The sequence below is a fragment of the Ciconia boyciana genome, chromosome 8, assembly GCF_034638445.1.
Source record: "Ciconia boyciana chromosome 8, ASM3463844v1, whole genome shotgun sequence".
Classification (NCBI taxonomy): Eukaryota; Metazoa; Chordata; class Aves; order Ciconiiformes; family Ciconiidae; genus Ciconia; species Ciconia boyciana.
Genome location: NC_132941.1, coordinates 30,009,673 through 30,023,012, shown reverse-complemented (window position 1 = coordinate 30,023,012; position 13,340 = coordinate 30,009,673). Strand labels below are relative to the sequence as shown.

General features: G+C 46.2%; 1 protein-coding gene across 1 annotated transcript in view; it reads left to right on the top strand.

Annotated features, from left to right (window-relative positions):
* Window positions 1–11,742, top strand: part of LOC140655213 (hexokinase-1) — a 39,877-nt gene extending 28,135 nt beyond the window's left edge. Inside the window, exons 13-18 of the mRNA XM_072869376.1 lie at window positions 833–928; window positions 1,929–2,028; window positions 4,421–4,604; window positions 6,712–6,867; window positions 7,585–7,818; window positions 8,542–11,742. Of these exons, the coding sequence (XP_072725477.1) occupies window positions 833–928; window positions 1,929–2,028; window positions 4,421–4,604; window positions 6,712–6,867; window positions 7,585–7,818; window positions 8,542–8,686 (915 nt within the window). The 3' untranslated portion in view covers window positions 8,687–11,742. The remainder of the gene's footprint in view (window positions 1–832; window positions 929–1,928; window positions 2,029–4,420; window positions 4,605–6,711; window positions 6,868–7,584; window positions 7,819–8,541) is intronic.
* The last annotated feature ends 1,598 nt before the right edge of the window (window positions 11,743–13,340 follow it).

Genomic DNA, 13,340 nt, shown 5'->3' with positions numbered 1-13,340 from the left:
AAGTGTACCCTTTTTCTCTTTGCTTTTATGTTTAACTTCTTCACTGCCACATAATTCCACCAACTCCACCTGTGCAGCTGTTAAGTTTCCTGTCTACTTAGCACTTTTTTTTGAAGAAAGACATATTTTCTGTCACGCTTCTTTTTTTGAGCTTGTTGTTTCTGTCACACTTTCTTTTTTTTTTTAAATTGCTCTGGAAATTTGGAGACCAAGCATGATTAGTAGTTTTAGATGCAAATTCCACACATGTAAAGAGATATTCCTTTTCATAGAGACTCTTCTGTGTAACCTCACACTAAAGCATTTGAAATGTCAAGTGTCCAGAATAACATTTAAGTCTTAGTGAAAATAAGATGAATATTCATATATAAGGAAGGAGGAAATAGGCAGTGATGTTAGGAACAGCATTCAGATGTCCAGCTCTAAAATGCTGTCATCTTGCTGATGACAGGAGACTTGGTCAAGCCAGGGAGACTTTGGAGTGTGACTGAGAGAGAAGACAGGTTGTTCAGCAAAACGTAGCACCCATGTTGGTGAATACTGGAAAACCTCCTCCTTGAGCTGAGGGCTTCTATGAGTCCGTGTACTGACTGGCCATAAATATTCATGGCCATTTGCTGGGGCTGTAGGGTCGGAGCAGCAATGTGCGATAACTTGTGGTCACCTGTGTGAAGCGTTGTGATTTTGTGCTTTTACGGGCTGGGGAGGTGAGTGAATGCAGGGAAGTTATCAGAGAGAAATGCTCAGTGAGAGTCCCTTAGAGGACTGTAGGATTTTTGGGGCAATCTGTAGTGCACCAGGAAACTTGATAACCTATTTTCTTTCTTTTTAGGGTATCCTTCTCAATTGGACAAAAGGCTTCAAAGCTACAGACTGCGAGGGAGAAGACGTGGTGTATTTGCTTAGAGAAGGAATTAAAAGAAGAGAGGTGATTTTCTTTTTGGTTTTATTTTCTTTTTCTCCTCCTACTTCTCCTTCCCCTCCAGAGTTGACAGACCTCATGGGTCAGGCTGGTTCCCTCTCGCAGGGTTTGTGTGCCTTGAGGAAATGGGCTGTGCCTCCTGTCCTGCACAGAAGGTGTTTGCCTTGCAGCAGGTCCAGATACAGCAGCCCCCGATGCCATGTGGCTGTGCTGGCTCTGATGCTGGCATGTAGCCTGACCACCACGTAGGATCGTCTAGAGGGTGTGCAGTGGAAATGGGAGAGTTCAGCCACCAAACCGAAATTGCTACTCAAAATGAGGCACACTGGGGATTTTGTTTAATTGCTTGTTTTTTTCCCCCAGAGACTTCTAACTTGCTAAATTTGGCAGAACTTTCAAGGCTTCTTTCAAACCCTGTGGCAATATTCACTGCATCAGAGCATGACGAAGGCAGGAGTTTTCAATGTAGTGATTGCAGGAATCTACCTCAGTGCACCCTAAATGACAGTTTTCCCCCCTCTCAACCCTTGTTCTTGAAAAAGCCTCAAGTAGCTTAGCTGAATCTTTATAGGAAGGGAAGAAAAATAGCCTGAGGAGAGCATTAATTTTAGCTGAGTTTTATCAGCAAGTGAAGAGAGGACCTTAAAAACCTTTTCTACTGGATTTGCTACCTCACTGCTGTAAAATAGAATGGTGACAGCACTCTACCATGTGTCTGTATACAAGATCTGTACTTAAATGTATCTAAGCCAAAGAGAACAGCCAGGAATATACTTTCTTCTGAAGACATAGTCTATCCTAGGTAAAACATGCAAGGAGCCTTAGCTACCTGCTAGTAGATTAAGTTCCTATTTCTGCATGTGTAAAATCAGGCTGGTACTTTCAGTTGTTTGTTTCCAGTGTGCTTTGACAGAATTCCCAATGGTGTACTCCTTTTGTGTCTCCTTTGTTGTGAGGGGTTGCCCCAAACCCAGAGTTCTCATTGCTTTATTTCTCTCTTCCAAAGGAGTTTGACTTGGATGTGGTGGCCGTGGTGAATGATACAGTGGGCACAATGATGACTTGTGCTTATGAAGACCCAAACTGTGAAATCGGACTCATTGTGGGTACGTGTTAGAGCTGCTTTTTATTTGGCACTTTTTTATTACACAGCATGTCGACACATCTGTCTGTGTTCTCCTGGAGACATCCCTGTGGCTAACTGAAAATATAGCTAGGGTGTCCAGGAGTGAAGGAGTTTGAGATTTACAGCTATCCCTTCAGAGGCAAGCTGCGTGAAGGAATTAAGAGCAAAATTCAACAGCCAGCTTAGTTCTGTGCATGATCAGTTGAGATAAGCACAGGCTGTAATGCTGAACAAATCCTTCCTGTTTTACCTGGGAAGGCACCATGCTGCTTGGTAAGCAAGCAAACATGGGCTCAGGTAGCCTCACCAGTTCCTGGAGTATCTGTTAGTTTAGCCCGTAAGAGTTTCCCTGCCGGGGTGTTCAGGTAGCCCACAGCTTCCCTTGAGTGCATGGGCTCTCAGAATAAACTTGTAAAGCCCACCCACAATTACTGAATGGCATGTGATGGAAAGCTCTGATAGACAAAGTGCAGCGACTGACAGCTCCCTTCCCAGCAGTGAGACAGCTGAAATAATTCCACAGGCGACTGCCGATGCCTTTGCAAATGCCACGCTTGGGGTGCCTGCGGCACAAGGCGGTGTGAATTCCCAAAGCTCTCCAGAGAAATGAGTTTTCAGTGGAGAGAAGGGGACGAGGTACCTGCAAACTTTAAGAATGTTTTTAGTTGCGAGGTGGTTTGTAGGAAAATAAAATGCCACTGATTTCTCCTCCAGACAGTTGGAAAATGTCCAGGATGAGTCAGCACAGTGCAGTGTGGGTAGGAAGCCGTGGCTGTGCAGCTCCATCAGTGGCGTGTTTTCAGGGACAGAGTTCCCTGCAGGAAGGACAGTGTGTCCTTGGGGTGCTGAGAGCATCCTCTGAGGACCGTCTGCTGCAGCCCTGCCAGATATGCTCTCCAGCCAGCGTGTTTGTGTGCAGAGCAGAGGGTCGGAGGTGGCCTGGGTACATCTGGGATAATGAGAGCAAAAGCCTCGGGGCTCTGACAGTTCCTTCTGCCCTGCCTGAATTGCCTTGGCCAGACTGACGGCACTTGCTGAGGAGCATGCATGAGCCGGCAGTCGCCCTGCTCTCCCCAGTGCAGGGAGGTGGGTGAACTTTCCCGCTGTTGCTTGGCAGGGAAAAATACTCTTGCAAGGTCGAGTTCATGTCACACTGGTGCCCTGTCTCTGCCCAGTGCCGCCTCTCCTGCCCAGGAGAGCCGATGCTTTGAGTCTCCACTGCTGAATACTTTGGAAACTGCCACTGATGAGACCAGGTCTCTGCTTTTTATTTGCTAGCAACAGGATATAATCTAAAAGCCTGTCAGTCTAACAGCTTGTATTTAATAGGTATCCACATATTCAGGCAGCTCATATTCAGCCTGTCCTGGATGACAAGACTTTGCATTGGGAGGTTGGCCAGTCCTGATGATCCACAACTGGGTTTGGTCTGGTTTGGTTCTGCAAACCTGGGTCTCAGTCTGCAAGCCCAGACTTTCCCCCCCAAACCCTGTGCTGTGGCTCAGCTCTCCTGCAGCAGGGGAGTACTGTGGGAGGATCTATTTTTGCTCAGACTTTATTGATATAGTAGCCTAAAAAAATCACAAAGGAAAACAGACTTGCTGATATAATTGGTGCAGAATCTGTGATGCAGGGTTAAATTAGTTTGGTAGGCAACTTCAAGAAAACCTTTGCCCCAGGCAGCAGCAAAAGCTGCCTCTCTTTGCTAAAAAAGCTTTGCTCCCTAAGGCCTCTGTGTGTGTGGAGCACTTTGTAATTGCCACGCTCCTTAGGATCCCCTTTAAGAAGAATCAGATATGGCATCCTTTCAACATGGAAGTAACATTCCTGCTGGATAAACTATTTAAGCAATTTGAATTGAAAAAAAACCAAGCAAGAACTAAAAATTACCCTGAAATTAGCTGGTAAAACCCCTGCGGTTTTCTTTGCCTGATGCCTCAGAACTTGCTGAGGTTTTCAGTTCACCAAATTTTCCCCTGAATTTTGTGGGTCCATGGGCTTTGTGGAAGGTGGTTCCTAACTTCATAGTCCAGCTGGTTGCTTGCTGCGGTTTTGGGTTCAGAAGCACATGAGGGTTGGTGTGCCAAAAGTGCTGCGCTGCTGCTCCTCCCTGTAGCATGGGACCCTCAGCCCAGCTGGCCTGGGTGAACTCTGAACCACCCTGCGCAGTGCACCACAGCAGTAATATTCTCCCTCAGTTCAGGATTAGTGAAGAGTGGGGATTTTTTGTGATGTTTCAAACGATGATTTGACTTCATCATTCAGAAAAAGCACATTCAAGATCCCTCAGAAGGTTTGGTCAGGGCTGTTGTGCTTGTTCTAGTGTTGTTTTGTTCCAAACAAAGAGTAATTTCAGTATTTCCTTCTTTCAGGAACTGGCAGCAATGCCTGTTACATGGAAGAGATGAGAAACATAGAGATGGTGGATGGTGAGCAAGGACGGATGTGTGTGAACACGGAGTGGGGAGCGTTCGGGGATAATGGATGCCTGGATGATATCAGGACAATATATGACAAAGCGGTTGATGACTATTCACTAAATGCTGGAAAGCAAAGGTACTGCGGGATAAATGGCATGCTAAGTATAAGCCAAGCTGCCTTAAATGCTTTTAAGAGAGAATTGGGTTTCTCCCAGTCAGAGAAGGGAGAGCTTAAGAGTCAAAAAGGACTGCAACCCTGCTATCCTGTGGGATCTCCCTCTTCTGTGCTTTTCCTGGTCGCTGCTTTTTTGCAGCTTATTCGCTGCCATGGGACTGCAGCAGGGTTTTTGGTGAGAACTTCAAGAGTCTTGAAATTATGAAGGGACCCTTTTACTCATCCCATGTTGTACTGAGGGGGCTAAGATGGCTTGTCATTCTTTTGCTCTTGGTCTTGGTTTAATCTCTTTTAGCTGAACTCTCTTTGTAGAGGGCTCTGTAGAAATCCTCAGCCTAGAGCAGCCAGCATGGTTGGAGCTTGGAGCTGCTCACTGTAAAGCAGGCAGGAGCTTTCTAGCAGTTGCAGCCAGCTCTTAATTTCAGGTAATTTTCTGGATGTAATATGTCATGTTAGAGGACCTGCCTTTCTTGGCCCTGGAGGTTGGATCCCATTTTGGAGGTCCAGCTCTAGTTTGGGCAAGTACTTCCCTGCCCCCTTCAAGAAAGAGCTGACAAGTAGGTGTACCCAGCACCGATAAAACTGGGCTGAGACTGTTGCATGCCCAGGCTACAATTTTTCATAATTTCTCTGCAGCAATGCTTTGATGCCAGGAACTTTTAAAAAGATTTTGTGACTAGAGTAAATCCGCCTGAAAACCTGGGGGATGCAGGCAAGATGGCAGGTCCCTTGGGAAGCTCTTAAGAAGTTAGAGCTCAAACAGACCCAGAGAGGCAGACGCTGAGTGAGCCTGATGCAGTGGCAAAGTTGGCATGGAGTAAGCAGCCAAAGGCAGTATCGGAGACTGCCGGGGGAATAATTTATTCCAGAGAGAGTTAGGCACTCAAGAGGATACTTGCTGGATACAAGCCTGAGAGAGCTCTTAGTATTAAATGGACTGCATGGCCTGCTTCCAGCAGGATGGCACGCTGGGCTCCGCTCAATCCAGGGCACAAATCCTGCTTTAGAGCTTCAGGAGGTGAAATAAAGGATGCATCAGTGAATGCACTTTCCAATAAATGGAAAAGTGTTTAGTTCTCATCGCTAAGGGCACAGCTCACAGACCCCAAAATGCTCCGTTCAAGCCAGAATGATGCTGGAGAGGAAGGAGCGCAAAGCAGGCTCCTGCCCTCCTCAGCACAGGGCTGCCCTGTACTGGTGCTGAGCATTGCTCGTGGACCGCTCCTTGTCGTGTGCCGGGAAGAAGTCTGCAGGTGGAAGATATTCCCTCTCTCTAGCCTGGGGGCAGGCCTGCAAGTGGGAAACTTGGGTCCTGTGTGCAAAGTGGGGGGCAAGAGGGGTTCAAGACAGCTTGGTTCCTCCCTGTGGTTTTTGGACTGCTGGTTCCCTACTGGAAATGAGGTGCTGGAATTAACAGAAAAGCATAAACTGACCCTGGACCCCCAGCTTGCTAGTTTACAGGTCAGTGATCCTGTGAACCTGCTGGACATACCTTTTCACACCTTTTTATCTTTCACAGGGTTTTGCAGCACAGGACTTCCTTAAAAATGCTGCACTTGCAGTGACTGTACCTTGTGGTTTTACTGTCATTTTGCTGCACAGAGCCACTGAGCTTTTTCTGTTGAACATCTCAGCTGTGCTTTAAGAGGGCTCCCAGATGTTGTGCAGTGGAGACAAGTTTTCCCTGGGGTTCACTCAGGGCTGTCACTGGGGGATACATGGCAAATTTGGCTTTCATCTGGGCACCGTTCTGCTCTCCAGCAACAGGTTTTCATTTCTTCCATCTGGGAGAAGTACCAGCCATCATTAAGAACAGCCCGGCTGGGGGAACATAGTAGTGAGGAATAGGTGAAATGTTTGTAGATGGGCTCACAAGGCTTCCCACTGAGTCTTCATGCTTTTTCTTGCCCAATTTTTCTAGTAAATGGCCATTCTGTGTAAATCGGGCTGCGTATTTCATGTCCCCAATGTGCGTGGGCAGGACACCTGGCTGACAACACAGCTGTGATGCTGCCTTTCCAAATGTGAGCAGCGTCCCTCTGAGCTGTGCCGCTGTCTTTCATTGCAGGTATGAGAAAATGATCAGTGGGATGTACCTGGGGGAAATAGTCCGCAATATTTTGATCGACTTCACCAAACGGGGGTTCCTGTTCAGAGGCCAGATTTCAGAGACGCTGAAGACTAGGCATATCTTTGAAACCAAGTTCCTTTCTCAGATTGAGAGGTAAGAGCACTGCACGGGAGGCTGTTTAGGGTGAAGTAGTGTGGTAACGCTCATCCAGTGACACTGCTGGAGGGGAGGGACAGCTGGAGAGCATTGCTTGGTTCTCCAGAGATAATTCTGGTTTCAGTAAGAGCCTGCGCATGTGCAGAAGGACTCTTTACAACATCATCTGAATTTCTAGCAATGCTCGCTGCTAAATCATGGGAAGGGCTGTCAAGGATTCCTTTACTGTATCATTTTATTTGCTTGCTTGGAAATCAAGACATTTTCCTGTGCCCCTTGTGTGTGTCTAGCTGTAATTGTTGAACTGAATGAACACTAGCTGAATGAGCACTTCTGTACTGGATATTTTTGTGTCTTTATTGCTTGGACTCTGTATTTTAAAGTAATCTCAAAGCCTGTTGAGTCTTTATGGGGGGAAAAACGCCAAGTTGGTCATTAAAAATATTTTCCTGAAATGCCCTTTGGTAAGAAAAGAGAAGGGGAGGCAATGCAGAGCTGGACCTGGAGCCTCCCTTGCTGCCTGCATCCCTCTCCTGCACTGCAGCATGGTGCTGGGGTGAATGAATTTGCATTCCCCGAGCTCTCTTGCACTGGCAGGAAAGGCTGCTGCCTGGTGTGGGTGCATGGATGCAGCCATCAATGCAGTGGGGTTTGTGGCAGTGGCTTGACGGAGGGAAACCTTTCATTTAACACTGTGTTCTTCTGCTTCTGCAGCGACAGGTTAGCCTTGCTGCAGGTGCGAGCCATCCTCCAGCAGCTGGGGCTCAACAGCACCTGTGACGACAGTATCATTGTCAAGACTGTGTGTGGAGCGGTGTCGAGGCGAGCAGCTCAGTTGTGTGGTGCTGGAATGGCTGCGGTTGTAGATAAAATTAGGGAGAACAGAGGATTAGAGCACCTGGAGATAACGGTTGGTGTGGATGGGACTCTGTACAAACTACATCCACAGTGAGTATGCACCTTCTTAGCATTTTTTTGCCTGCGATCTGTAGCACTTTGTACATCTGTTCTTTTGGTGCACCAAACTGGTCTCTGTTACTTGCTAGGATAAGAGCCAGGGAAAAGAATTCTTAATCAGGGGTGCTCAGGGTTTTCTAAAGGGCAACGAGAGGATCAAGAAGGACTTGTGAAAGATTCTTGGGACAAACTGAAGGGGACGCAGCTTGTCAAACAAGTTGGAAGCCACAGAGCAAGGGAAGGATCTCTTGGCTATGCAAAGGCAATGACAGAGCAGTGCTGAAATGCCTGGAGCCTCTTTGGAGGATGTTTCTGTTCAGTGTGCAGAGGAGATGGGCTGCTGTGAAGCAATGGCAGGTGCGGGCAGGAGTCTAAAAGAGCTGGCAGCAGGAGGAGAAGAGGACTAGTGCCCATCTCTGGTGTGCACGGGAGGAGATGGGTGGGAAGGAGGCAACTGTACATGGTCTTTTCTCTCCCCTTTGCTGTGGTACTAGCAATCCAGGCTAACCCCACGCAGACAGAGAGGAAGGGGTGGGATGCAAGTGCTTTTTTCCTTTAACTCCCACTGCTCCCAGTCTTCAAATCCACCCTGGTTTCCAGCATTTTAGTTCTTTCCCCGGTGAAAGGGGGAGCACTGCAAAGGCCTGTGGCAGCGCTACGCTCTGCAAATGCTGCGGGACCTCCCTCACCCACTGCCGTTGTTTCCTTTCGCAGCTTTTCAAAGATCATGCACCAAACAGTCAAAGACCTGGCACCCAACTGCGACGTGACCTTCCTGCTGTCGGAGGACGGCAGCGGGAAAGGGGCAGCCCTCATCACAGCGGTGGGATGCAGGCTTCGCGATGCCGAGCAGAACTGAACTCCACAATCCCGGCCCCGATTCTGTCTTGTGAGCACTTTCTCATAAAGCAGCGACTGCATAGTCAGAACTGGTAAAAACACAGAACTCACTGCTTTATCGGGGAAAAAAAAATACGACTAATGACATAAAAATAAGATACAAGATAGAATGTGTGCTGTTAATAATATCTCCTGTTTCTGGACCCCAATCTGCATGTTTCTTATTCACCTTGTTTGGTACCTTTCCCATCTGTAGGTCATGGAAAAATCAGTCTATAATTTCTGCAGCTGTCAAAAACCAGTTGTTGTCTGAGACAAAATTGCCCCCAAGTGATGTGCGTTGAGAGCTACCATTGCATCGTACCAAATGTGTTCTATGCAGCATCCCTGTTAAGCGCACCGCCAGCACACTGACCACCAGACCTGGGTGTTGATGCTTTTAAGTGAAGGGGAAGCAACAGTTCCCTCCTGCATATCTACCTGCTGTTGTTTCGTATAAAGCGATTGTGAAAACATTATGGTGTGTCAGCACTGTGCACGCACGTAACTCTATAGTGGGACTTGACGATGCGACTTACTTGCTTCCTTGATGCCTGTTTTGTCATGGTAAAAGTAAACGCCCTTGTCCCACAGATCTGGTTCCACTGGTATTTCCCATTGCTTCTGTGAATAGTGTTGTGTTACTGGGCGAAATCTGTCACGTTTCGGCAAGAAATCCCTAAAGAGTAAAACAAAATGGTTGGTGATTGGGGTAATCCAAATCTCCGGACCTGGGAAATCGGTAGATTTATGGTCCCTAGGCAGGCTGTGCTGTATTCTTCTGTTTAAGAGTTCTTATTAAAAATATTTTCTGTCTCTTGTTAGTCTAGATTAAGGCACTTCAGGTGCCCCTCTACCGAATCTGCAGATAGACAGTGTCACTGGGATGTGTATACTTCTGTCTCTCGCCTTAAATAGGTGTTTGCTTCCACACAAAGCTTTAATCTTTAATACTGTTAAGCAGCCACTCAAAACACAAACACTCAGCTAGAGTTAGTGATCAGAAAGGAATATGAGGGTTTGATTTTGATCTTGCCTTTGAGGACCCGGGTGCATAAACTAAATAAACCACAAAGCCAAAATCAGACCCAGCTTATTCCAAGGAGTAAAGCAACAACAAAGATCATATACACTTGGTGTATTCTGTCCTCTGTCGAGCCAATGCCATTATTATATTTACATACCAGTTGCATTACTTAAATTAAGAAGCAGTTAGGAAGGCAAACGTTGAATAACATTTGCAAGTCACGCCACTTTCTGCAAGGGAGACCACACAGTAGTCCTTAATTCCCGCTCTTCTACCAAAAATGAATTTCAGATGTCTGCATGGTTTTCCCTGCTGCCTTTTCCTGCAGAAAGCAGATGGAAATTTGCAGGCTACTCCTCTTTGTCCTCGTTCCACTCCCCTAAGATTTGGATTGCCCTACCTATTGATAACATTTCAATATGCATTATGGTGCACTGTGAGTGAATGTTGTAAAGTAACATGTGAGTCACAAACAGTCATTGCAGCTTTAAGTGTGTGTCTACCTGAAAAATTGCATGCCTAACTGGTTTTGCAAAGGTAGAGAGTCTTTTTACTTTGCACACTAGTAGCTCCGATACTAGTGTTACGTGATACTTGTGAAAATATTAAACTTTTTTGATGTGCGTTAACTGGTGTTTAGTGGTTCTTTCTGGAAGAGGTGCTGTTGGCTGGTGGCTTAGTGCTTTGGGAAGAGCTATTGTGTAGGGAGAGCTGCAACCTAATCCCAGTGGTGCCTGCGTTTTGTGTGTGTGTTTTTATTCCCGGGCATTCAGGGTCAGATTCAAACAGGGTGGATTTCACCCAGGTCCCCATGCCTCGTGTTTCCTAACGTAGTTCAGCAGAGGGACAGAGCTGACAACGCCCAAATCTTAGAGCGCGTGTAGTTTGTCTGGGTGCATGTCATGCCCCGTCTCATGCAGGGGGATCTGCAGTGCAGGAAAACCTCAGCCCACTGCATCAAAGCTAATGAGATTATATTAGGCTTTGCCAGACACACAGTGATGGATACATTACAGTCGCTGTGTCCCCACAGAAGTCTGATGCACGTCAGAGTCCGTAACATCCCTGCGTGCATAGGGTTAACATTTGCAGAATCACAGTGTCAGGTGCTCATACACCGCTGGTTTGCACATCCTGTGTTGGAGTTGTATATGAAAGCCCCTTTTGCATACACTAAAGTTGTGCTTCTCCAATAACCCATCTTATGTTAGCGCTTGAATAGTCTGTGACACCCTTGATGTGCAGCTATGACCCCAAATAGGAGACAGAAGAAGGTGAGAAAGTTTTTGGGCACAGGGGATACATTGCATTTTAATAGCTTGAAGATTTGCAAATCTTATGCCTGCTGTCGGCAGTGCTGTAGGGGTGGTGTGAGCCGTGCCTGGGGACCTGGGTTCGGAGCGCTTCAGCATCTGAGGGCTAGGCTCAGTGCAGGCTGGAGGATGAATGAGAAGTGGAAGTTAAACTTGGTCTCGGGGTGACTGTGAATTTTGGAGATGCTGGCATAGGTCGTTTTGTTTATTGGATCCAGCTAATAACAAATAAGGAGTGAGTTTGTGTTTCTAACAGCGCAACTTTTCCTACTGTGGACCATAGGTGATGTACTCGATAAGACACGGCAGTTCTTTTCCAAAGGAAGACCTGGTGGGATTTCCATTTCCAGACTACTACTTACCCCTAGGAAACTGTTCCAAGTGAATCACAAGCTATAACTGTCCGAAGAAATGTCTCCAATGTTATCCAAGCAATGACTGAGATGTCTTACTTAAAGCTTTTAGGCTTGGTGAATAAAATCATAGTCCTCTTAATTGTTAAGCTGTAATTACTGCAATATGAACACAAAAATCTTATATTTCCTGGGGAAAAGACCATTTGCATACCACTGTTGTAATGTCATCCACTCCTTATTCCGCTGGGGTTCTCTCAGAAGCCTTTTGAATGGGTTTTAAAACAAGCAGACTTTGTTTTCTTTTGTTTTCTTAAGAAAATAGCAGAAGGCAAAATAAAGTGTTTCTGAACTTCTGAACCCCGTTCTGTGCTTTTTGTTCGTTCCTTTGCCATAAAAATGAGATTCTTCAGATGTTTTTCTTTACTGACTGCAGGGACTCCATTGCTGCTTAGAGCATGAGTAACTGTGCAGAGGAGGGATTTATTGCTGACCTGGAGGTGTTTTACTGCTGTGTGGTATTTAATCATGTCTATATTTATATGAAGAATTGCATATATTTACTATGGAGCATTGTGTTCCTGTTACCTCATATATCACAGGAGATAATGTAGTCTGCCTTGGCATGCCTTTTCTTCCAGTATTTAAGGAGGCTCAGAGTGTCTCTGCTTTCTTAGCTGTTGCTGTTTCTAGCAGAGAAACATCTCAGGATCTGCAGTGTGAGTCCTTCAGGGCACGGGGAGTTTCACTTGCAACCTGAAGAAATCATCCTCTGCTTTCTGCACCCAAACAAGAGAGAGATCGCATGAGATGTCAGAAAATATCGGTGCCTGTTAGGGACTGCACAGGGGAGACAGTGCCAGCACGTGTGTGACACTTGGGCATTGGGAACAGGCTCTGGCTGGCTGTTAAGGTGTGACGGACGATGGAGGGGAAGATGGGATGCTCAAGATAGGCCTGTTTGGTCTAAAAACATCCTCATTAGAAAGCTGCAGGGTTTAAAGGCCTTACAATCACATCGGCTAGGCATGGGAGAGGTACAGCTTATGTATATGAAATAATGAACTCTGTGTGTAGGTGTCCTTCAGTTCCTCAGAGCAAGAGTCTTTGCAACCTCTAGTCTTATCCCAGAGATGTGTGCCTTGCAGACCGTCCCTCCCAAATTGTTTTGAATCCCTTCAGAAGAAAGACTTGGTGGTGGCTGTCTGTAAATGCCTCTTACCGCTCTCCCTCTGCCCTGCACGCACCCCAGTGGTGCAGTCTCAGGAAGAGAAGGCTGGCCAGTTAAGGGGGCTGGACAGATAACATCTAGACTAGAAACTACCTGCTGGAATGATTTAGGATAATGAACTTTTTAAGAAGGGCATACAGCTCTGTGCTCTGTTGTCCCATTAGCGATACAAGTTTGTTGGGCCTCTGTATAACATAATTGCTCCCCACAGCAGCCAGGGAGGTGAATAAGATTAAGTGGAGAAGGAAGATGTGTTTGCTGGTTCCTGTATTGAAATAGACTTGGGAAAATCATATCCCTGAGTACTCTTTCAGTTCAAGCCATGAATCTTTTCTCTGAATTTACTGCAGAAGTCAAGCCTGGCAACACTTTGTAGTTTTGCTTTCACAGAGCAAAGAGGAGTATTTTAAACAACTGGATCTTGTCGACATTGTAGGAGCTTTTGGTATGCTAAGGTATGTCTCTGTGATATATACAAACCTGTCATGAAAGGTGAAGATGATTGTGAGGTGCTACTTATCGCACCAGTATTAAATGCTGTATTACTTTATATATAATTATATTTCAGCTTCTCCTGTTTTGCATGCCTGCACATAATGCCTCAGGCTTTGAAAATGACATATTTCAGCCTTTATTTTCACATCTGAGAAGAGAACAGTGATGATAAAAATGGGGTAAGTCTGGAAAAGGAAGATGAAGGGACTATCTGG